The 24,253-nt window shown below is 41.4% G+C and overlaps 1 protein-coding gene across 2 annotated transcripts; it reads right to left on the bottom strand.

Annotated features, from left to right (window-relative positions):
• Positions 1 to 4,680: 4,680 nt before the first annotated feature.
• Positions 4,681 to 23,704, bottom strand: PRKAB2 (protein kinase AMP-activated non-catalytic subunit beta 2). 2 transcript variants are annotated; one of them, XM_088022311.1, is made up of 8 exons: positions 23,575 to 23,704; positions 23,131 to 23,311; positions 19,420 to 19,586; positions 18,488 to 18,581; positions 18,136 to 18,256; positions 8,372 to 8,505; positions 7,610 to 7,678; positions 4,681 to 5,388 (listed from the first exon to the last, which is right to left on the bottom strand). In XM_088022311.1, exons 2-8 carry the CDS (start codon positions 23,284 to 23,286, stop codon positions 5,311 to 5,313), a joined length of 819 nt encoding a protein of 272 aa, XP_087878437.1. In that variant the 5' UTR covers positions 23,287 to 23,311; positions 23,575 to 23,704; the 3' UTR covers positions 4,681 to 5,310. The 2 variants fall into 2 exon arrangements, with proteins under 2 accessions (XP_087878437.1, XP_087878438.1); XM_088022312.1 differs by lacking the exon at positions 23,575 to 23,704 and having other exon boundaries at positions 23,131 to 23,395.
• Between the last annotated feature and the right edge of the window lie 549 nt (positions 23,705 to 24,253).

Below are 24,253 nucleotides of genomic sequence, written 5' to 3'. Positions count from 1 at the left end.
CTCATCACCTCCCCTACTCTTTTCACCCTCTCTCCCAGTCACTCCTAGTGTCATTCTCTTGTTTCCCTTAAGGAAATTTAACTCACTTTAGATGCTATAGAGTGGCAAATATAGGGGAGCCTGGATGTGTTGTTTTAGGAGAAGTCCAGAGGTCAATTATGTAAGAACCCTGTGAAATAAAGGGATGGAAGACAAAAATTATCCTGTTACCATCATGAGCAAAGCCATTTGAGGAGAGTGATTTGCTGTCAGAATGAAGCACATAATCTGCCTTCATGTATAATGAAGTATCTCTCCGACAGTAAGAATAAGTAGGGAGGATCCGCATCCTTGGATGTGCATTAGAATCATCTGGGGACTCTAATACAGATGCCTGGGTCCCATACCAGAGATTTTCATTTAATTAGGGATGGAGGTAATAGATGCATATTTTTATAGAAACTGCGTAGGTGGTATGAATGTACAGACGGGTGAAAACCCTTAGTCTAGGGCCTCAGCAAATCTAGCACAGGATAACAGTTAAGTATGCAGATTTACAGAATGTGCCAAATTTCAAATTATTGAGTTCACATTCCTCTAGTTAATGATGGCATAGCCTGGAAAAGAGGAAAAGTGGCAGATGGTTGGATGACATCACTTGTGTCCTACACCTACAACTTCTTTAATTCAAATGTGTTTGCGTGGTGGTTTGCATTCTTTAGGTTCTGAGACGACCAAGGCAGGCAGATCTTTATAATATAATCAGTGACCAATAAAGAACTCAAATATTATTGCTGTATAATACTTTTATTCAACAGTTTTATGGGAAAAACCTCACATTTCTGTATATGTAACATCACAATTTTCAGACATGTCAAAGGCCAGTGACAAATTACATTTGGGGAAAAACTTTAAAATCTATTCTTGCATGCCAATCCCTTGTGGAATACCAAAAAGCAGCCCCGTACCTCAGCACTAAAGGTTACAAAAAGCCCCTTTAAAGGAGGACTCACATATTTAATTCTCTTCCAAATTATAGTCTTATTCCCCCTCTATGACAGAGCTGCATTCATTCAAAATGCTTCAGTGAAATAACAACAAGCATCCTTCAATTTATCAAAATTCAAACAAGTCTCACATATGGGGCCCAGTGTGGAGATTAGGACTAATGGACATCAGTGAGCTTTGGCTGTTCTAAAACCACAGCCTAGGTAAGGTAAGCGTTCTGTGGATGGGAACAGAAAAGATGATCAAATACATAATATAATACTTATGGTAGGTAGGTATCCCTTGACCATTTAACTTGACTACAAAATCCACAGAGTGGCATTTCACAGCAATCTTACTGCGAAAGCACTGTGCTACAATGCAATTAGTTCAACTAATGTTGGAACTAATAAAAAATTTAATTGTTAATGAAACTTAATCACTTCAAAGCACAATAGAGAAAAGCAAATCAAGACAAAGTCCACATATGAATTCTAGAGGGATTCCATTGCTAAGAATTGGATTTCATAAGTAACAGACTCTTGAGACTTCTCTTTCTTTCTTCTTATAGTTTAAAAAACAGAGTTGGCCTTTTTACTCCAGAAGTTTGGGTTCACTGCAGAAATAATAGCCCTTCAACCTTCCACTGTGATGGGCGCTTAAGGAAAGACAAATGCCTAGGATCCAGAGTCTTCCTGACCCCTAGCCCTCCCAGGTGCTCTATTCCATGGGTAACTGGAGCTAGCAGTCCCTGGTAGAAGACAGCAGGAACTTGGTTTTATTGATGAGTCAGAATAACATGTGAACAAACTGTATATCTGCTTGTAAGCCTATGCCCCAAATCACTAGAACATGAGGACTCAGAAATCTCTGAGAATAGAATATTTTTCAAACACATATAACATAGACTATTGCATATCATTTTTAGTTGAGGTCAAAATTTTAAAAGCCCTATTTCCCCAATTAGAAGCAGGGGAATTCTATCATTAGTATGTCTCCTTCATTTATACCCAGATTAATATAAGCACACTCTGGAGGTAACACTTCTTTCCAAACTTAACTTCATTTTAGCAGCATACACGGATTACTGACACTTTGCAAAAAAGGTTTTATCTCAGATCCATTAGGTCAATAAGAGACAAGAAATAATTGGAGGCCTGGGTTTGTATGATCCTCTCAGAATCTTCTCTTGGACTCTTCTTTTACAGGGTTTCTCTACCATATTAGCATTGTTTAAAAAAAAAAAAAAAGCCAACACACTTGAAGCCAGGTATGCTCATAGGGGGTTTTACCTACAGTGACCGAAAGCTTAATGCAAGCTAATCACCATGACCAGACCAGCAAGATGACTAATATTTGTTTTAGGTAATATTTGACCCGAGGCTCTGGTAATGTCAGCTTGACAAATGAAGGTAAAGTAGAATATAAAAGAAAGGATAGAGAAAAGGAACAAGAGACAAAGGGATGTTTTATAGAGTAGGTTCTGTACGTTGAGATCCAAAGGATACCAGTATATTATGTCTCATTTAATTAACAACCACAACAAAAAGGCTATTTTTAGTTCTGAGTTACTTAAGCCTTTAATTTGTATCCTCCTCAGCTCAGCCACTCTTCCCTTTCCCCACAACCCCCAAACCATGATGCAGTTCTTGAAGGGTTAGCACTCCTAAAGAGTGACTTTCTAACTTTTCTAACTTTGACTCTGTGAAACTCCTAGAAGCGAAAAAAAACAAAAGCCCCCAAAAAACAACAAAAACAGCCATGTTTTTTTAAAAGCTAAAAGTGGGTTTTTTTTTCTGCCTTTATTCATTTTCAAAATCTGCCAAGCTCTTCTACAGAAAATAACTATCCCTTTAACCAGCATAAAAGAATGAGTGGGATGTACGCTGGGCTACCTTCCTCTTTCCCTCTCTCCCTTCTAGAACAGCTTCTTGGGGATAGCCTGTGTGTGATAGGCTTCTCAGGGCCATGGGGTGTATTAGCAGTGCAGGGAAGGAACGGTGCTGAAGGAGCTATCACCCAGTTCCCCGTGCCTGTCCTTTTCCATACCAGCTGGTCCGCTCTCAGTTCACATTTGGCTGGGATTACCTAAGAACGTAGGAAACGGACACTTTCTGCACATACCCAGATTAGGAAGATCTGAGGGCCACCAGCACCAAACTTAGTGTCACTGGAGCCAAAGCTAGTCCACAGAGGCCACTGGCCTGAGAAACTGAAGGAATCTCTTTTCTTGCCCCACTCTACTGATACATCTGTGTAAAATTTTTAACACACGAACATATAGGTAATTACACTTCAATACTGTTGATAAGAAATAGTAGTGTAACAAAATCCTCCAATAACAAACAAGAATTTGAATCCTCCTATGTGGCCCACTTATTTAATGGGTACCGGAAAAAACAATAGTATAACTGAAGACAATGTAGAGCCTGAGAGTTGGTTATAATAGGATTTGGCCTGGATTTTTTAAGTGACACACCACTCAGAAAGTGGTTGGGACCATAAAAGGTTTCCCACAAAAGCTTTTTGCTGCAGAAGGGGGCCTTGAGTGGCTAAAGCAGTATTTACTCTCAGCAAGTAACCACCAAAGCACTTAGCAATTTGCATTCCCAGCAAAACCACCCCAATGCCCTACTGCCTCACTCCCAGGATCTGAGGTCTACATACCCAAAGACAACTGTGTCATCAGCTTTGAACAGGAAAGACAGGAGGTAGCTAAACTGACCTATGGGTGCCCTTTCAGTGTGGCTGGGCACATCTTGACAGTCAAGGCGTCTCTCAAGCATCAAGTTTGGCCTCCTTCAGTGTTGAATGTTTTGACTTGCATTTATCCTTAATGGAAGAGCCACAGATACTTGGAAAAATATGTTTTATCTCTGAACCCCACGAGTGGACTGGATAGCTCCTTTTCATTCCCACAAATGAGAATCATTGACCCCACTTCTTCACTGAACACTTTTAAAAAAGAGAGAAACAAAACGGTCCTGTTTGTACTTGGTGCAGGGAAGCAATACTATTCATGGTTAGGAACCCCAGGGATATTTTCTTGCTTCTTGGCCTACTGAGTCTTTAAGTTGAAGGAACTTTTTAGGTGCACCCAATGAACCTGAATTTGTTTCTAGAACAGTATTTAGTGTAGTGATGTGCACAGGGTTGGCCACATTAATATAAGACCATAGAGGGCTAGAATACTTGTTGAAGAAAATCTTGGGAACCATTTATCAAGAGCTTAAAATTTTCCTATTCAGTCTCTTAAGAACAATGAAAAAGCATTTTTTAATTAAAGAATAATGTAGGCACATAAAAATCTCCCGAAGAAGAAGGACATTAAAGTTTTCCCTGGTTCCACTCCTACCTTCAAAGCTGTCTGCTCTGCAAAAGAAAATACGGAAGCAGGGCCAGGCCAGCTGGGAAAACCTATGGGAATATGCCAAGACAGCCTAAGCTGTGGCACTAAACACAAACGAGAAAGTAGACCTTCTGCACTCTGCCCTTCTTATAATGCTGAGACCTATTTTCTTTAGTAGAAGTGAAAACTAGTGGTAACAAAGTGGCCTGGGCCTGTGCTGGGCTGAAAAGGAGACTTTCTGGCAGTGCCAGTCTTTGTTAGTGGGTCAGGTCCCACATAGCCTTTGAAAGGGTCACTTGCCAGTGAGTTTTGTGTTAGGGATGGGTCAGGTATAGGAACTGAAGGAGGTTATCAAAGCAAGAATGTGAAATGAGAAGAGAAAGGGTTCTTGTGGGGCATCTGGTATCATAAAAAGCACAGACTGTGCCACATACTCTAGGAATACAGAGAACCCATGCAAGAAAAGCTGCCCCTGCAGGGAGGCAACTGTAAGTAGGGCAGAAGTCTGGCACAAGCCCATCCCTTGGAGAGCCAATGTAGCAGTGGTAGAATCTCTACCCAATAAGGATCCTGAGAGTTGGCTCTTCATCCATTTTAGGAAAAAAGCTTCCTGTAATGGTTCTTCCTGCAGCTCCCTCAAACTGGTCTTGGTGAGGCCCCACAAGCAAAGAACACATCTAGCTAGGAGGCTTCCATTAACCTTTCTCTCATATATGTGTATATGTGTATGTGTATGTGTGTGTGTGTGTGTGTGTATGCACACACACACACACACACACATATATACAATTTTTTTTCTTAAAGTAAATTCCATGAACTCATAAAGCTCCCATCTGCAATCAAATGCAAAAGCAGAGCATCCTACTCAAAGACTCTGAAACACACATATCAGCCTCAAAGCAAATTAGCCTTCCAGTCTTAGGTTAAGACTGGTCCAGTCCAGAAAGGCAAGGGAGATGCTTCTCTTAAATCCTGGGAGGCAGGAAGGGATGCCTTCAGATGGGCTTATACAGCAGAGTAGTGACATACTTCTTCTTGTAGCGATGGGTTGCGCTAAGGACCATCACACTGTCCTGCAAGGGAAAGAAACATGCAACTAATTCATTAGTTCAGACGATAGGTGGCTCTTCCAGCCATCAGTCCTTCACAGTCGCTCACTTTTAACAGAGATAGTAGATATTATATAAACAGGCTGGTTCAATTCAACTTAAATTCCAATCCTGACTCCTACTGTTACTCTATTTGTGGCCTGAGTAATCTACTTGATGCCTCTAAGCCTTTTTTCTCATCATGACAAAGGATAACACCTACCCCATGAAGATGGTTCTGATGATTATATGAGAATATCTGAGACATAACAGGTGCTGAAGAAATAGTAGTTTCCTACCATCTTACTCCTTTCCCCACCTCAAATGTGAATATTGGGTTTAAAACTAGCATGGAAAAAAAATATCCTGACATTCTTTTTTTTTTTTTTTTAAAGGTTTTCTTTATTTATTTGACAGAGAGAGAGACAGCAAGAGAGGGAACACAGCAGGGGGAGAGGGAGAAGCAGGCTTCCCGCTGAGCAGGGAGCCCGATGCGGGGCTTGATCCCAGGACCCTGGGAACATGACCTGAGCCAAAGGCAGATGCTTAACGACTGAGCCACCCAGGCGCCCACTGACATTAATTTTTAGAAGAAAGTCTAAAATGCAGTGAGAAGAAAGGAGGGTGATTTTTTTTCCCCCCATTTCCAAGCCCCAAAGCAGGGCTAATTTAGATTTAATGTCAGGGATGAACTTAAAAAGTTCATTCTAATCAAGAGGAGACTCAGGAATCCCTCTCTATCCTTGAACAAAGTAGACCCCAAAATCTTCCTTGGAAAGACATTCAATCTAATGGATCAACTCCAAACAGCCTAAACAATCTGACAGAACCAGGAGTGGGTCAAGGCCAAGCTGAATCGCAGTAATCAAGACCCTGATCTGGGTTAGAACCAATATGACAAGGAAGAGGTACTCTTTCCCTGGTTGTGTTACAGCTCAAGGGTATGCCATAGGAGGAGATGGTAGGCCCATGAGCATCAGTTGATAGCCAAGGAGCAGTTACAGGAGGCAAAATTCAGTCTGATCCAAAGAACCCAAGCAAATCCAATTGAGAAACCAGTGCATCTTCCCTTTTTCCCATATGCTGTGTTATTTACAATGAATGCTTCTCAGATTAACATTCTGTGACCAGAGTATGCTGATCATAGCCTAAATATGACAGAAGCTAGGAAGGTAAAAAATTCAGCGCCAGGAAGGGTTTGGTAGAAACGAGGAGCAGGTGAGAGAAAAATCTACTTGGGAAGACCTGGCGCTGTGATCTCTAGGAAATAACATGGAATGAGGACGGGAGGACCTCCGCCCTCTCTCTGGTACTTACTGGCATTATGACCTTCTCTGAGCCTTAGTTTCTTTATCTATAAAACAGGGGTTAAAATTAAATTCAATAATATATATTTTTAAAGTATGACATAATCTGTTAAAGATAGCTGTGTCAGTGATTTCCCTAATGTGGCTGCACATCTAGAAGCAGCTTAAAAAACAATTGCTGGGGGTCCATCCTAGATGCACTTATTCAGAATCTCTGGGGATGGAGGCTTTGAAACTGTATTTTTACAAATTTCCCCAAGTGATTCTGATGATCAGCCTAGTCCGTAACTACAGAGCCATATACAACTTCATTCCAATAGCCAAACCACAAAGACATGACAAGACTGAAAGGGTATTTTCAACCCAGACTCTAATGCAGCAGAGAAACTAAGGACTCTAGAATTGGAGGGGACAGAGCATATCTGGTCACATTTCTCCTTTACCTAGTGTAGTGGAGAGATGCAACCAGTGGGTGTATATGACCGAAGCACTCAAAAGCAGCTCCCATTCACCTTTAAAAAGCAAAATCCTTAATCACATTCAAGCATTCTCTGAACTAGAAGAGAACTTGCTTTGCCTGCAGATGAAATCCTAGTGCTGTGAACTCCAATTCAATTAAGTAGGTGGTACAAAGGTTATAGCTATCCAAAAGAAACCAGGAAGCGGAAAAGTCATTTAATGACAGGCCAATTCAGCTAGCCAGAACATAGGAATAGGGACTAAGATTAAAAACAAACAAACAAACAAACAAAAAACCCACCTATAGTTAAAAAAAAGGAAGTTCTTCTCCTATAATTTGATCGTTATGGCCAGCTTTAGCCTCATTGAGGTGGCAGGGCAAGAAACCACGTGTTACCCCTGCCCTCCCATTTTGGGGAAGAGCCAGGCCCACCACTTACCTTAATGGATAATGCATAGAGATGGTTCAGCATAACATGATTGGGCTCAGGAAGCAAGGCTGGGTCACACTAAGAAAGAAAAAAAAAAAATCACTAAATGGGGTTAAGTGCACAGTTTTCAACCAAACAGTTTACTCTTCCTTAGAGCTCTTTGGATCTGTTGAGAAATGCTAAACTAGAATGTGTATTTTTTCAAAATAATACACTCACCTTAGTATATAGCAATCTTTATGTTCTCATTACAGAGAATTAGGAAAATTCTGAGTCCAGGACAGAAACTCTAAGCCTTAGCATCTATTTATCTCCCTTAATAGAGCTAAAACAAAAATCTTGACCACAACACATACAGAAGATTTGTGTTAAGAGGCAAAAATAATCTTGGTGGGAATCAGGTGAATTGACTAGAGACGTAAATTATGTGGGAAATAAAAAACCAAGAACCCCTTATAGTCCTTTTGAATGTCCCCAAATGATAAGTAGGTCTTATCTTGTGTTGGACTGAAGTCCCAGAAATTGGTTCTAGCAATCCATGGCTCTGGGTCTAATTTAGTAGGACCAGAAGATAACTATGAATTTTGATATCAGTACCTAGAAAAGTAGTAACTCAGCCCTGGAAAAAGTTATCTGTAATGCTATTGATAGGTATATGATTTACATTCTCAACACAGCTTTGTAATAATCCCAACCTCTAGGATTACTAACTTTGGCTCAAATGGTCCTAGTAACACCCAGATGCCCCAGCAATTCTCTCAGGATACTCACAGAAATATTAGTGTCCTTGTTAAGAATAACTTGAAGAAGGTGAGGAGGTAGGATGGGTGGGGATTTGAATCTCTCCTCAGATCGAAACACATACATTTCTTGACCATAAGGCCCAGGGGGAGAGCTGGAAAGGTCTGGAAGAGATTTATCCAAATATAAGGGAAAGTTGGAGAGCTAGTAAAAATTCATGAAAAAACTGTCAACAGATGGCAGCTAATATTAAATATGGTAGAAGTCATAGATCATAAACTTGTAACCTGCTAGGTCTACAATTGTAAGGCAAAAGAAAGAGTCTCAGTCATCCTGAACATGAACCCTAAAATTCCTCAACATGGCAACATGATGTGGGGGACAGAGGCGGGGATGAGGAGTGGAAGACATAGGTACAGAGAAGAGCTACTCTATTTATCAGCTGTATGACCTAGAACAAATCCTTCTATTATGGTCAGTTTCTTCATTCATAAACTGAAAGATAATAATCTCTACCCTATTTCACAATGTTTTTATAGGAACGAAAGGAGGTAACAGATATGACAATGCCTTGTAAACTGTCAACTGATGTGAAAAAATTAGATTTTTTTTTCCACGCAAGCAATAGATAACAAGGTTATAAACTCTAAGACTGCTGATAGTACAATGATTGCAACAATGAGGACAAGACTACTAATGATGTAGTAGGTGTTAGGGAAATGTAAATCAAATACCACCTCACACTCATTAAGATGGCTATAATAAAAACACACACAATAGTAATTGTTGGTGAGGATATGGAAAAATTGGAACTTTTGTACGATCCCCATAAAATGGTGCAGCAGCTTTGGAGAACAGTTGGGCAATTCTTCCAAAAGTTAAACTTTAGGTTGGCATATGACCCAGCAATTATACTCTTGGGAAATGAAAACATACGTCCACACAAAGACTTGAGCACAAATGTTCAGAACAACATTGTTTATAATAGACAAAAAGTGGAAATGATCCAAATGTCCATTGGCTAATGAATCCATACAATGGAATTTTATTCAGTCATAAAAAGGAGTGAAGTACTGAGCATATAACATGGATGAACCCTGAAAACATGCTAAGTGAAAGAAGCCAAACACCAAAGACCACATATTGTGTGATCCCATTTATATGAAAGGTCCAAAATAGGCAAATCCATACAGACACAAAGTAGATCAGGAAATTGGGTGAAAGAGGGAAGACAGAGATATCGAAAGTATGCTAGTCCTCTTTCTATATAATTATGATTCCATTTCTATTGTTCATCGGTTGCTTCTCCAGAATCATATAATGCAAAAATGTAGTTGCAAGTGGCCTCATGACTTAATTCAATATAATTAAACCCTTGTTAATCACTGCCCCACCAGTCAAGAAGAAGCTTCAGCTTTACTACTGGGCTTATATAATAAAAACTATTTTTATGATTTTCATAAACAGACAATTATTATACTATTGATTAGTCTTTTAGAAGCTACATAAGCCACCTTTGCGCCCTTAAGATTCTAATATGCTCCACTTAAGGTTGTGTCTCCTCAGATGAGAATCACTGAGATTCTAAGCCTCTGATTTTAGTGATAGGGAACTGAGAACCAGAAAGGTTGAAGGACCTGTCCATGACTTCAAAGCTAGTGAGTAGCAGGGGCAAGCTTTGAACTCACAAGGGAAAAGTGTACTCACTGGGAACGGTGTGCACGATTCTTTAGACAGTTATAGCCTTTAATGTAATGTACTAAAATAGTAATTGTGAGCGTGGTTAGCAAATCACTCTTCTGATGTTGTAGCAAATGTGATAAAAGCCATGGAAAAAAGTAATATGGGAGAAACTAAAGGATACAGGTCTTTTCTTCTAACAAGGAACTTTTTCTTAACCAAAAATTTATAAAACTTCAGTTAACATACACACAAAAGAGTTGTGGGGGTTTTGTAACCCTTTCTCCCCAAAGACGGCCATAACTGGAGGGCCATATAAAAATGTAGAACTGCCAGCCAAGCTATCAACCTGGCAGGATTAAGCTAATGCAGGTCCAGCTAAACAAGGCAAACCAGACAGAACTAGTCTCAGCTGGGTGATACTGTCAAAAGGTAAATGAAATATTACTAGAAATGGGGGGGCGGAGCAGGATGGCGGAGGAGTAGGAGACCTAGATTTCATCTGGTCTCAGTAATTCAGCTGAATACGGATCAAACCATTTTGAACACCTACGAACTCAACAGGAGATTGAAGAGGGGAGTAGCAACAACTCTCTGAACAGAGAAGCGACCACTTACTAGAAGGTAGGACGTGCGGAGAAGTGAATCCGAGGCGATATTCGGGAGGATAGACGGCGGGGGAGGGGGCCGCTGTGGGCCGCTTCTGGCAAGTGATAGAGCCACGGAGCACAAAATCGGACCTTTTAGAACTTGGCTCCGCTGAGGGACGTCGCTGCAGTGGCTAAGCGGGGGGTGGAATCCTCCCGGGACAGTGTGGTCTCAGGACCCTTGGGGTCACAGAAAGACCGGGGGTGCCTGAGTGTGGCAGAGCTCCCAGGTATCGGAGCGGGGAAGCCGGCTGCAGAGACGGAGCCGAGGCGCGGGCTCTCAGCTCGGGGTTGCCATAAACTGTGATCCGCGGCCCAGTCGGGCCACTGCTCCTCCAGCAGGGACCCAACAAACGGCAGAGCGGGGGAGACTCCCCTTCCTCCCCGGGGAGGAGCGGCGTGGGAGCGCACCGCGGGATCTGCTGGGTTGGAGACTCCACACGGGGTCGGGTGCCAGAGATAGAAACGCTCGGTCACAGGCCGGGTGAGCACAGAGTGCGGCCGGAGAACAGGGAGACGGGTGTGATTGCTTTTCTCTGGTGGCGGACTGAGGAGCGGGGCCCCGAGTTCTCAGCTCCTCCGGGTGGAGATTGGGAGGCCACCATTTTCGCCCTGGTCCTCCAAAGCTGTACCGAGAGCTTGCAGGGAACAAAAGCTCCTGAGAGCAAACCCAAGCAGCTTGCTTAGCCCCGACCGACAAGGGCGGGGCAATTCAGCTTCCGGCAAAGACATTTGGAAACCACGGCAACAGGCCCCTCCCCCAGAAGATCAGCACGAACAGCCAGCAAGCCAAGACCAAGTTTACCGATCAAGGAGATCGGGAGAACTCCAGCGCTAGGGGAATACTGCACATAGAATTCATGACTTTTTTTTACCATGATTCATTAGTTGATCAAAGTTAATTTTTTTAACTGTTTTTTTTTTAATTTTTCTTTTTCCCTTTTTCAACCAACATCTTATCAATCCCTTTTTAAAAAAAAAAACATTTTTTATTTTTCATTTTTAGAGTCATATTTTATCCCTTCATAGTAGTTACCCTTATTTTTGGCATATATATATATATATATATATATATATATATATATATATATATATATATATAAGTTGTTCTCTCTTTAAAATTTTGAGATACGCTTTCTTCTAACAGATCAAAATATACCCTAAATCACTAGTGTATGGCTTTGTTCTAGTCTCCTGCCTGATCACATTCTCTCCCTTTTTTTTCTTTTTAAATATTCTTTTTTCTTTTTTCAAACAACTTATCAATTCCTTTTATAAAATCTTTTATAATTTTCATCTTTACAGTCATCTTCCATCCCTTCATTGTATCAACCCTTATTTTCTACATATATGTCTTTCTTCCTTTAAAATTTTAGGAGGCACTTTTTCCTAACAGACCAAAATACGCCCAAAATCTAGTGTGTGGCACTGATCTATGCACTAGCCTGATCATATTTGATCATATTCTGCTTTTTTTGTATTGTTCTGTTTTTGTTTTTATCTTTTTTCTTTTTTTTTTCTCTTTCTTTTTTCTTTCTTTCCCTTTCTTTTCCCCTGGTTTCAGGTCTTTTCTGATTTGTATACAGTATATTTGCTGGGGACGTTGTAAACCTGTTAGCATTTTGTTCTCTCATTCATCTATTCTCCTCTGGACAAAATGACAAGACGAAAAAAATCACCTCAGCAAAAAGAATAAGAGGTAGTACCGTCAGCCAGGGACCTACTCCATATGGACATTAGTACGATGTCGGACCTAGAGTTCAGAATCATGACTTTAAAGATACTAGCTGGGCTTGAAAAAAGCGTGGAAGTTATTAGAGAAACCCTTGCTGGAGAAATAAAAGAACTAAAATCTAACCAAGTCAAAATCAAAAAGGCTATTGATGAAGTGCAATCAATAATGGAGGCACTAACTGCTAGGATAAATGAGGCAGAAGAGAGAATCAGTGATATAGAAGACCAAATAATGGGAAATAAAGAGGCTGAGAAAAAGAGAGATAAACAACTACAGGATCACGAGGGCAGAATTCAAGAGATAAGTGATATGATAAGACGAAACAACATTAGAATAATTGGGATCCCAGAAGAAGAAGAAAGAGAGAGAGGGGCAGAAGGTATATTGGAGCAAATCATAGCAGAGAACTTCCCTAATGTCAGGAAGGAAACAGGCATCAAAATCCAGGAGGCACAGAGAACCCCTCTCAAAATCAATAATAATAGGTCAACACCCCGACATCTAATAGTAAAACTTACGAGTCTCAGAGACAAAGAGAAAATCCCGAAAGCAGCTCAGGAGAAGAGATATGTAACCTACAATGGTAGAAATATTAGATTGGCAACAGACCTATCCATAGAGACCTGGCAGGCCAGAAAGGACTGGCAAGATATCTTCAGAGCACTAAACGAGAAAAATATGCAGCCAAGAATACTATATCCAGCTAGGCTGTCACTGAAAATAGAAGGAGAGATAAAAAGCTTCCAGAACAAACAAAAACTAAAGGAATTTGCAAACACGAAACCAGCCCTCCAAGAAATATTGAAAGGGGTCCTCTAAGCAAAGAGAGAGCCTAAAAGCAGCATAGATCAGAAAGGAACACACACAATATACAGTCACAGTCACCTCACAGCAATACAATGGCACTAAATTCATACCTTTCAATAGTTACCCTGAATGAAAATGGGCTAAATGCCCCAATCAAAAGACACAGGCTATCAGATTGGATTAAAAAACAAGACCCATCAATATGCTGTCTGCAAGAGACTCATTTTAGACCCAAAGACACCCCCAGATTGAAAGTGAGGGGGTGGAAAACCATTGACCATGCTAATGGACAACAAAAGAAAGCTGGGGTGGCAATCCTTATATCAGACAAATTAGATTTTAAAACAAAGACTGTAATAAGACATGAGGAAGGACACTATATCCTACTTAAAGAGTCTATCCAACAAGAAGATCTAACAATTGTAAATATCTATGCCCTGAACATGGGAGCAGCCAATTATATAAGGCAATTAATAACAAAAGCAAAGAAACACATTGACAACAATACAATAATATGGGGGACTTTAACACCCCCCTGACTGAAATGGACAGATCATCTAAGCAAAAGACCAACAAGGAAATAAAGACTTTAAATGACACACTGGACCAAATGGACTTCATAGACATATTCAGAACATTCCCTCCAAAAGCAACGGAATACACATTCTTCTCTAGTGCCCATGGAACATTCTCCGGAACTGATCACATCCTAGATCACAAATCAGGTACCGGTTCCAAAAGATTGGGATCATTCCCTGCATATTTTCAGACCACAGTGCTTTGAAACTAGAACTCAATCACAAGAGGAAAGTCGGAAAGAACTCAAATACATGGAGGCTAAGGAGCATCCTACTAAAGAAGGAATGGGTCAACCAGGAAATTAAAGAAGAACTAAAAAAATTCATGGAAACCAATGAAAATGAAAACACAAGTGTTCAAAATCTTGGGGGTACAGCAAAAGCAGTCCTGAGAGGAAAGTATATAGCAATACAAGCCTTTCTCAAGGAACAAGAAAGGTCTCAAATACACAACCTAACCCTACACCTAAAGGAGTTGGAGAAAGAACAGCAAATAAAGCCTAAACCCAGCAGGAGAAGAAAAATAATAAAGATCAGAGCAGAAATCAATGAACTAGAAACCAAAAGAACAGTAGAACAGATCAACGAAACTAGGAGCTGGTTCTTTGAAAGAATTAACAAGATTGATAAACCCCTGGCCAGACTGATCAAAAAGAAAAGAGAAATGACCCAAATCCACAAAATCATGAATGAAAGAGGAGAGATCACAACCAACACCAAAGAAATACAATTATAAGAACATATTATCAGCAACTCTATGCCAGCAAATTAGATAACCTGGAAGAAATGGGTGCACTCTTAGAGATGTATCAACTACCAAAATTGAACCAGGAAGAAATAGAAAACCTGAACAGACCTATAGCCACTAAGGAAATTGAAGCAGTCATCAAAACTCTCCCAAGAAACAAAAGCCCAGGGCCAGATGGCTTCCCAGGGGAATCCCATCAGACATTTAAAGAAGAATTAATACCTATTCTCCTGAAACTGTTCCAAAAAATAGAAATGGAAGGAAAACTTCCAAACTCATTTTATGAGGCAGCATTACCTTGACCCCAAAACCAGACAAAGACCCCATCAAAAAGGAGAATTACAGACCAATATCCTTGATGAACATGGATGCAAAAATTCTCACCAAAATACTAGCCAATAGGATCCAACAGTACATTAAAAGGATTATTCACCACGACCAAGTGGGATTTATCCCTGGGCTGCAAGGCTGGTTCAACATCCGCAAATCAATCAACGTGATACAATACATTAACAAAAGAAAGAACAAGAATCATATGATCCTCTCAATAGAAGCAGAAAAAGCATTTGACAAAGTACAGCATCCTTTCTTGATCAAAACTCTTCAGAGTATAGGGATAGAGGGCACCTACCTCAATATCATAAAAGCCATCTATGAAAAACCTACAGCGAATATCATTCTCAATGGGGAAAAGCGGAGAGCTTTTCCCCTAAGGTCAGGAATGCGGCAGGGATGTCCACTCTCACCACTGCTATTCAACATAGTATTAGAAGTCCTAGCCACAGCAATCAGACACCAAAAAGAAATCAAAGGCATCCAAATCGGCAAAGAGGAAGTCAAACTCTCACTCTTTGCAGATGATATGATACTGTATGTGGAAAACCCAAAAGACTCCACCCCAAAACTGCTAGAACTCATACAGGAATTCAGTCAAGTAGCAGGCTATAAAATCAATGCACAGAATTCAGTGGCATTCCTATACACCAACACCAAGACAGAAGAGAGACAAATCAAGGAGTCGATCCCATTTACAATTGCACCCAAAACCATAAGATACCTAAGAATAAATTTAACCAAAGAGGCAAAGGATCTGTACTCAGAAAACTATAAAATACTCAGGAAAGAAATTGAAAAAGACACAAAGAAATGGAAAAGCGTTCCATGCTCATGGATTGGAAGAACCAACATTGTGAAGATGTCAATGCTACCTAGAGTAATCTACACATTCAATGCAATCCCCATCAAAATACCATGCACTTTTTTCAAAGAAATGGAACAAATAATCCTAAAATGTGTATGGAACCAGAAGAGACCCCGAATAGCCAGAGGAATGTTGAAAAAGAAAAGCAAAGCTGGCGGCATCACAATTCCGGACTTCCAGCTCTATTACAAAGCTGTCATCATCAAGACAGTATGGTACTGGCACAAAAACAGACACATAGATCAATGGAACAGAATCGAGAGCCCAGAAATGGACCCTCAACTCTATGGTCAACTTATCTTTGACAAAGCAGGAAAGAATGTCCAATGGAAAAAAGACAGTCTCTTCAACAAATGGTGTTGGGAAAATTGGACAGCCACATGCAGAAGAATGAAACTGGACCATTTCCTTACACCACACACAAAAATAGACTCCACATGGTTGAAAGACCTAAACGTGAGACAGGAGTCCATCAAAATCCTAAAGGAGAACACAGGTAGCAACCTCTTCGACCTCAGCCACAGCAACTTCTTCCTAGAAACACCGCCAAAGGCAAGGGAAGCCAGGGCAAAAATGAACTATTGGGACTTCATTAAGATAAAAAGCTTTTGCACAGCAAAAGAAACAGTCCACAAAACCAAAAGACAACCGACAGAATGGGAGAAAATATTTGCAAATGACATATCAGATAAAGGGCTAGTATCCAAAATCTATAAAGAACTTATCAAACTCAACACCCAAAGAACAAATAATCCAATCAAGAAATGGGCAGAAGACATGAACAGACATTTTTCCAAAGAAGACATCCAAATGGCCAACAGACACATGAAAAAGTGCTCAACATCACTCGGCATCAGGGAAATCCAAATCAAAACCTCAATGAGATACCACCTCACACCAGTCAGAATGGCTAAAATGAACAAGTCAGGAAACGACAGATGTTGGCGGGGATGTGGAGAAAGGGGAACCACCTACACTGTTGGTGGGAATGCAAGCTGGTGCAACCCCTCTGGAAAACAGTATGGAGGTTCCTCAAACAGTTGAAAATAGAGCTACCCTACGATCCAGCAATTGCACTACTGGGTATTTACCACAAAGATACAAATGTAGGGATCCGAAGAGGTACTGCACCCCAATGTTTATAGCAGCCATGTCTACAATAGCCAAACGGTGGAAAGAGCCAAGATGTCCATTGACAGATGAATGGATAAAGAAGAAGTGGTATATAAACACAACGGAATATTATGCAGCCATCAAAAGGAATGAGATCTTGCCATTTGCAACGACGTGGATGGAACTGGAGGGTGTTATGCTGAGTGAAATAAGTCAATCAGAGAAAGACATGTATCATATGACCTCACTGATATGAGGAATTCTCAATCTCAGGAAACAAACTGAGCGCTGCTGGAGTGGTGGAGGGTGGGAGGGATGGGGTGGCTGGGTGATAGACATTGGGTAGGGTATGTGCTATGGTGAGCGCTGTGAATTGTGCAAGACTGTTGAATCACAGATCTGTACTTCCGAAACAAATAATGCAACATATGTTAAGAAAAAAGAAGAAGAAGAAGATAGCAGGAGGGGAAGAATGAAGGGGAGTAAGTCAGAGGGGGAGACGAACCATGAGAGACGATGGACTCTGAAAAACAAACTGAGGGTTCTAGAGGGGAGGAGGGTAGGGGGATGGGTTAGCCTGGTGATGGGTATTAAAGAGGGCACGTTCTGCGTGGAGCACTGGGTGTTATGCACAAACAATGAATTATGGAACACTACATCAAAAACTAATGATGTAATATATGTTGATTAACATAACAATAAAAAATTTTAAAAAAAAGAAATATTCCTAGAAATAGCTTTTTAAACTACAGGCTGTAGCCCATTAGTGGCTCATGAAAGAAAGGGTGAAATAGATAATAGAGTGTATCACATGTAACAGACACACACATTCTGCCAAGACTTGTGTTACAGGTGCGTGTGTGTGTGTGTGTGTGTGTGTGTCTGTGTGTGAGAGAGAGAGAGGGAGAAAGATAGGGAGAGGGAGAGAGATGGGGAGAGAGAAAATGGGTTACAAAGTAAAACAAATGTCTTGCTGTAGATCTTGGTTGAAAAGTTTGAAATCAAATACACTAGACTGAGATTTTTTTTCTCTCAGACAAGATCTAAATGTTTAGAGGACAAATATATATATAGACAAATAGATACATATACTAATAAGTTATAATTTGTGTGTGTGTCTGTGTGTGCATATACATACATATATATATATATGCACACACAGACACACACACATATATGATTCAGAAGATTCCTGACGAGAAAATGAAAAACAAAAACCACCCTTGGGAAGAAACAAGCATTGTAAGAAAAACACATCAAGAAAAAGCAAATACTACAAAATTACCTCGACAAGATGTCTCCGAGCTTTCCATTGAATCTAGCTTTAAAGCATCAAACACCTCAAAGTCAGATTTCTTGACATGGATCAAATTGTTAATCGTGCCAAGCTGACTGGTAACCACAGGCTGAAACAATGAATGGAAAATATTCATATACCCTGTTTTAAATTCATCTCTTCCATCTAACTCTCCTATTTTAAAAAATGATCATACTTGGCACCTCCATCTTTAATCAAGAGAGAAATCCTCCAGTGTAGGAGCCCATCAATCACAACAGCAATGACGTTGGACACCAAGGGGAATAATAGGCAAAAGGACAGTTAAATTAATGGTTACCCTTGGAGATCAAGGCCTTACCTCTGACGGATCATGAACCCACTGTCCATCCACAAAGAACTTGTACTGGTGCTCTCCCTCAGGGAGGTCTAAGATGGCAACAAAGTCATTATGGCTACAGAAGAAAACAGAAGGTTAAACAGGCCAAGTTCCTGTTAGAAGACAGAATGTAAATGTAAAAACCATGAGACATTCACAACATCATACCAGTGATCTCCCACATTCCTAAGCAATTGTCTCCCCTGGAATAAAAAATAATTTACAGACCCATTCCCCTTTTCTGTATCACCTTGAGCACATATTTGCCAGCCCCTCCCAATAACTTTAGTTCTTAATATCTGGAAAAGAACAATAGATGTTAATCCCCCAAAATGGTTCACCTTAGTACAGCTAATTTGCTTCAGTAGGAATAGGTTCCTTCACAAGTGTAAAGATAGCAGGTAGCTTCAGAATATAGAAGTGCCTCAAGTTACCCTTTCCATATTTTGGTGAGCATTTTCTGAAAAATGACCTATTTATAAAGGGCCATTCTGATTACCAAATAATTCATTATTGCTCTGCAAGCAACAACTCACATTACTACCTAGTACATCAGTTGTGTTTTGTCTTAGTGCAGAAGTCAGAACAAGTGGACTCAGCCAGTTACAGATGACTTCCCACAAGCATAGACAGGACTTATGTTAACACAGTCCTAAAGAATGTACCCACAAAGCTGTATGATAAGTTCCTCTAAGGCAATGATATTCTAACTGGTTAAACATTTCTGACTCACTATGAGATTAAAAAAAAAAAACAAAAACAGCCACAGATGTAGTCATTGGTCACAGAAAATGTTCTAGATAAGAGTCCCTATCGGGTGGAGAGGAGCAGTCCAGCAAGGTCTCTCCCCTGAGAAGGGAAATCAGGTCTCTACTCCTGGACCCTGTAGACTCAACCAAGACACTTGTCTTCACCTCTTAATCAGTGGAATCTTGGTGCTCCAATTGTTGAAGGACCCAGAGATGAAGACCTCCTTGCCTCCTTCAGACCAGCGGATAACAGTGGGCCGGGCCTGCTGTGTGGGCTTTACGGAGTCCTCCAAATCCTGCTGCCATGATACAAACTCTTTGTCCCCAGGGAGCTGTAAGAAGGATTAGGTCATCCCTAAATTGTGACCCAGGAATTCTTAAAAGGTCACTCTCCTCCCTAGGGCAGAGAGGGGTGCTAGGTTTCTGGTAAGGATCAATAAGCCTTGAAAATTAGCAACTGAATCAGATACTGAACAAACTATAGAAAAATAACACATCTAGGACCAAAATGGTCAAATGACTTATGCTCAGGCGTTGCCCAAATCACAGCCTAACTTTAGACTTTGCATATATCACTCAACCTTTCAGAGCCTTAAGATCTCCCTTTCAAAAAAAGAGGTGTAGGGAAGCTTACTTACTACTCCCTGTTACCAGATTAACTCACAGGCAGGCAATTATGCTTCTGAGTACCTCTTAAGAGAAAAAATGTGAAAAAAAAGTATGCTTCCGTAAAAAGCAATAAAGTTAGCCATGTATTCTTCACATGTAAATAAGACCAGCTCTGAATTATCAGTTGTAATGCAAGTTAGAGATACTGAAATTCATAAATAATTCATAAACTTCATTTTGGCTAATAGGTTACAAAAGGACATTAAAAGTATAGAAAAATCATAGCATTGGTTTCTTAATTTTTGAGAAGTGGTTATGAAATCTTACTTGCTCACTTCTGCCAGGTATATACTAATTATTTCAGGAGTGGGGATGAAAATTCTGGAGCCTCAAGGAGTATCAGATCAAAAACACAGCTTCCTTTTACAAAAGCAGTTCCAATATCAAATGAGGTCTGTAGGATTATAAAAAAAAAAAATTGACTTCTTACTTAGTTTATTTTCATTACTATCCTTTAGAACAAGAGTTGGCAGACTCTGGCCAGGGAGCCAAATGCTTTTATAAATAAACTTTTATTGGAAAATAGCCATGCTCATTCATTTACATATGATCTACAGCTGCTTTCATGCTAAGCAAAACTGAAGAGTTGTGACAGAGACTGTACAGTCCATAGGTCTAAAATATTTACTGTCTGGTCCCTTACAGAAAAAGTTTGCTGATCCCCACTTCAGAATGGTTTAAATGACTTTGGTAAATAGGTAAATAGGACTACTGTATCAAGTAAAAACATCACCAAATAATGTGGGTTAAAAAAAAGGATTAACTTATTCATTTGGGCTTTACTTTGAAAATGGCTAAGGTAGTCTACCTTCCATACAGTCTCTCAATATTCCTCAAAACTATACTATGAGACACAAGTAGCAGCATAAACTCAAGTAAACAGAGAAACAGAATTGAAGGGACTTTAACATTACATAAGGAAGTGTCTTAAGTGAAAACCTTTATCTCCTTATTCTTAAAGCAATGCACTCTTGCATGACTGGCTGCATTAGAATTACAGAAATTTTTACATATGCCTAAGAATAACTCTCAGATTCTGATTTAGATATAGGGCCTAGGAATCTGCTTTTAAAAAGTTTCACAGAGAAGAATAATACTGTGGTTGTTAAAATAAACAAAGAAAAAAACCTCATCTTTACAGATACATCCTAAAATATTTACAGATAAAATAATATTTGATAGGATGTCTGGAATTTGTTTCAAAATAATTGCTGGGGGGGAGAATGGATTGGGGTATAGAGGATATAAATTTGTTCACAATTTGATCATTGTTTAAACTGGGTGATGGGTATATAGGAGTTCATTACACTACTTTGTTCTTCCTACTCTGAAACATGGAAAATGTTTCCAAATTTCCATATAGTGTTTAAACAAATCTCAAGTGATTCTAATGCGCAAATAGGATTGAGAACCACTGAACTAGTCCACTGATGAGGATTGTCATTTGAAGCAATGTAGGCCCCACTGCCACTGTTTCTATCAGTTACTTTCATGATTTAGTATTTTCAGTTTAGAATTTGAAAGCTACAAACTATTAATATGCTAGCTTTGGAAGAAAGCCCTTCCACATATGACATGACATTTCTGTGGCAGGCCTGAGTGCAGCTGACTAGCAGAAAGCCCATTTACTCCAAGTTAAATCATCAGCAAAATCATCAGGAAAAGAGGAGAAACATTGAGAACTACAGTTTGAAAATGTTTAAGCAAAACACTGAAGGAAGAAGAGAGTAGATTAAGAAGTATAAAATTTTAGACATAGAATAGACCTTAGGAATTATCTGAAACAATTTTCTTATTCACAAATGACTGAGGTTAAGGAAAGAATGAGCCAAAATAGGCTCCATTTCAGATGGAGCAACCTGGCTTTTATTCAGCACACCGATTATTGCAGTAACAGTTTGATAATACACTGTACTTAAATCCTGAGTCATCGATGTAGGAAAAGGGTAAAATTACGAGGTGGATCACCTTGAGAAAGCTTTGAAGAAGTAAATTCAAATGACTTGGTAGATGGCCCAAATGTTGAGGAAGAAGTTCTAAAGTAGGAGAAGGAAGGAAGGAATGGAGAAGAAACCCCAAGAAGTGGTTCTTTTAATCACCTTCACTTCTTTTTCTGTAGTTATGTTCTCAACTGGGATTCAAGAAAATAAACAGTAGAATCCAAATTTCATGTGCCACCTATGGGGCAAGTCAATCTTTACTCTCTGAAACCCCAATTTGGTGGAAGGTTTGAAGTGATAAGAAACTTCAAATACGCCAGAATCTCCTCAGTCCCCCATTTTTCTACTTTATCCCACTCGCACTGCCTGGAGGGATTATTGTATTTCGTGCTGACAGCTCTAAATGTGACTAGAAATATTCGGACGGTAATCACATTGCTGTTAGCTCCATCTAACACTTCTATGGGTGAACACAAGTTGCCACTTTTCTGAAAGTCCTTGGATTTGAGAGCAAGGTCTTCCAGGCAGCTGTGGGTTGTCCTTTTTTCAGCGATGGTAACATCATGAACTGCTATTGGAAGTGGAGAAATCCTGGAAACATTTGCTCTCCCACTTGAGGATGTAGCTGGGCGTGAAAGAAGCACCTCAGCCACCACAATATAAAGTATGAAATGAAAACTGAGCAACCAAAGGAGGTCCTTTATTGACCCCCAAGACTAGGAGAAAGTATCAAATAAGCAAGTGGTTGCTGCTCACAATCATGCCAAAGGGGGAGAGGATCAGAAGCGATGAGTTCTTAGAAGGGCAAAAATGATACTGATACACAGAAATTGTCAGGAAAAAGAAATTCATTTACCCACCTCAGGGTAAATTTGAGAAACTGCCGCCGACGATCAGCAACTCAGGCAACCTACCGTCTTAAGTTTTCTACCAGGGTTTACAACCTTTAAACTCATCAGTACTCTTAAAAGAGGGCACCTGCCTGTTAGGAAAATCAGGGATGGGGTGGGGGTGGGGGTCTACAGTCCCCATCGTAAAAATATGGCCAACAAATTAATCGAGAAACAAAAACTCCGCCTCTATCCTGTTTTGAGGCAGCGCCGCCGGAGTAATTAACCTCCAACATCTCCGTCCCCCCCCCCCCGCCAATCCCTTTAAGTCAGAAAACCGTAACCTAGGTCAGTGTGGTAAGAACCAGGAAAGGGAGGAGGAGCTCTGACCCCCATCCTGCTGCAGCTGCGCCCACCGGGGGCGTGGGGACGCTCACCTTGGAGTCTGGCAAACTGAAGACGCTAGGGTCGTCCGTACTCCCCACCATGATCTTATGTTCCTTGCCCGGCGCATGGCCGCCGGCGCCTTCGGCGCGTGAAGACTTGGCGCCGTGGCGCTCGCCAGCCACCCGGTCGCTGGTGGTGTTTCCCATGGCCGCAGCTCCAGTCGGGGGCCACCTGCCGTGGGGAACAACACGGGACTAGGAACACCCCCGGGGCCGCGTCAGGGGCGCCCCCGGCTCCGCCCCTGCGCCTGGGGACCCGGGCAAGGGAATCCCCGCCCCAGGGAAGCCGTGCCCGGGGTCCCCTCCTTCCCCGGCCTCCAGGAGCGCCCGGAACCCCCCACACCCCTCTCGATACGCGCTGCTCAGGAAACCCACTTTCGGGAACACCCTGCATCCCCGCGCTCACTGCCCGGGGACGTCCCCGACCCCAGTCACCTCCCGCGATGCTCTCCCTCCTCCCCTAGCCACTAGTGCGATGGCTGTTCTGCGGGTAAGGCCACCAATAAAGTTATTGAAATTGAAGCCGCGCCCGGGGCTAGCGATCCGGGTTTCCTCCTAAAATGGCTACAAGGCCCCTGGCGCGAGACCGGCCCCACGCGCGTTCCCTACGGCCGCGCGGCGACGGCTCCGGGAGCTCGCGGGCCCCTCTAGCCGCCGTCGCCTCTATGGTGGGCTGCCTCCTTCGCCAGGCGGGGGCGCCAGCTCTGCAGTTAGCCTCGGGGAAACGCCCGCCGCGTGGCCGGGGTCCAGGAATCGTTCGTGCGGTCAGCCCCAGGGCCTGCCTTCCGGAGGAGACGGTCGCTAGATGGTAATTAGGGCCACCTCCCTGGGTTCAGGTGCTCCGTACCCGGAGAAGCGGCGCTACTTTCTTCCCGGCCGCCTCACCCGGCATCAGGTTAGCCAAAACGTTTTCTCGGCAGCGTTTTTATGGGAGGCAACCCGGAGAGGTGGGTTCCTGTAGGGAATTAAAAAACCGTACTTCCTACTGGAGTCAGAAGGAAGTAGTGGCAGTTGTTTGCGGTTCAGCCTAACTGCTGCGGGGAGCCAGGGAAGAAGGGGTGTTGAGGAGATAAACGTTGACAAATTAGTGAAACGTTAGTCTGAAGGCGAGAAA

The sequence above is a fragment of the Eumetopias jubatus genome, unplaced genomic scaffold (assembly GCF_037043125.1).
Source record: "Eumetopias jubatus isolate StellerSeaLion01/CBP00866 unplaced genomic scaffold, mEumJub1_p1.0 scaffold_4, whole genome shotgun sequence".
Lineage (NCBI taxonomy): Eukaryota > Metazoa > Chordata > Mammalia > Carnivora > Otariidae > Eumetopias > Eumetopias jubatus.
This window is presented reverse-complemented; position numbering and strand designations above follow the sequence as displayed.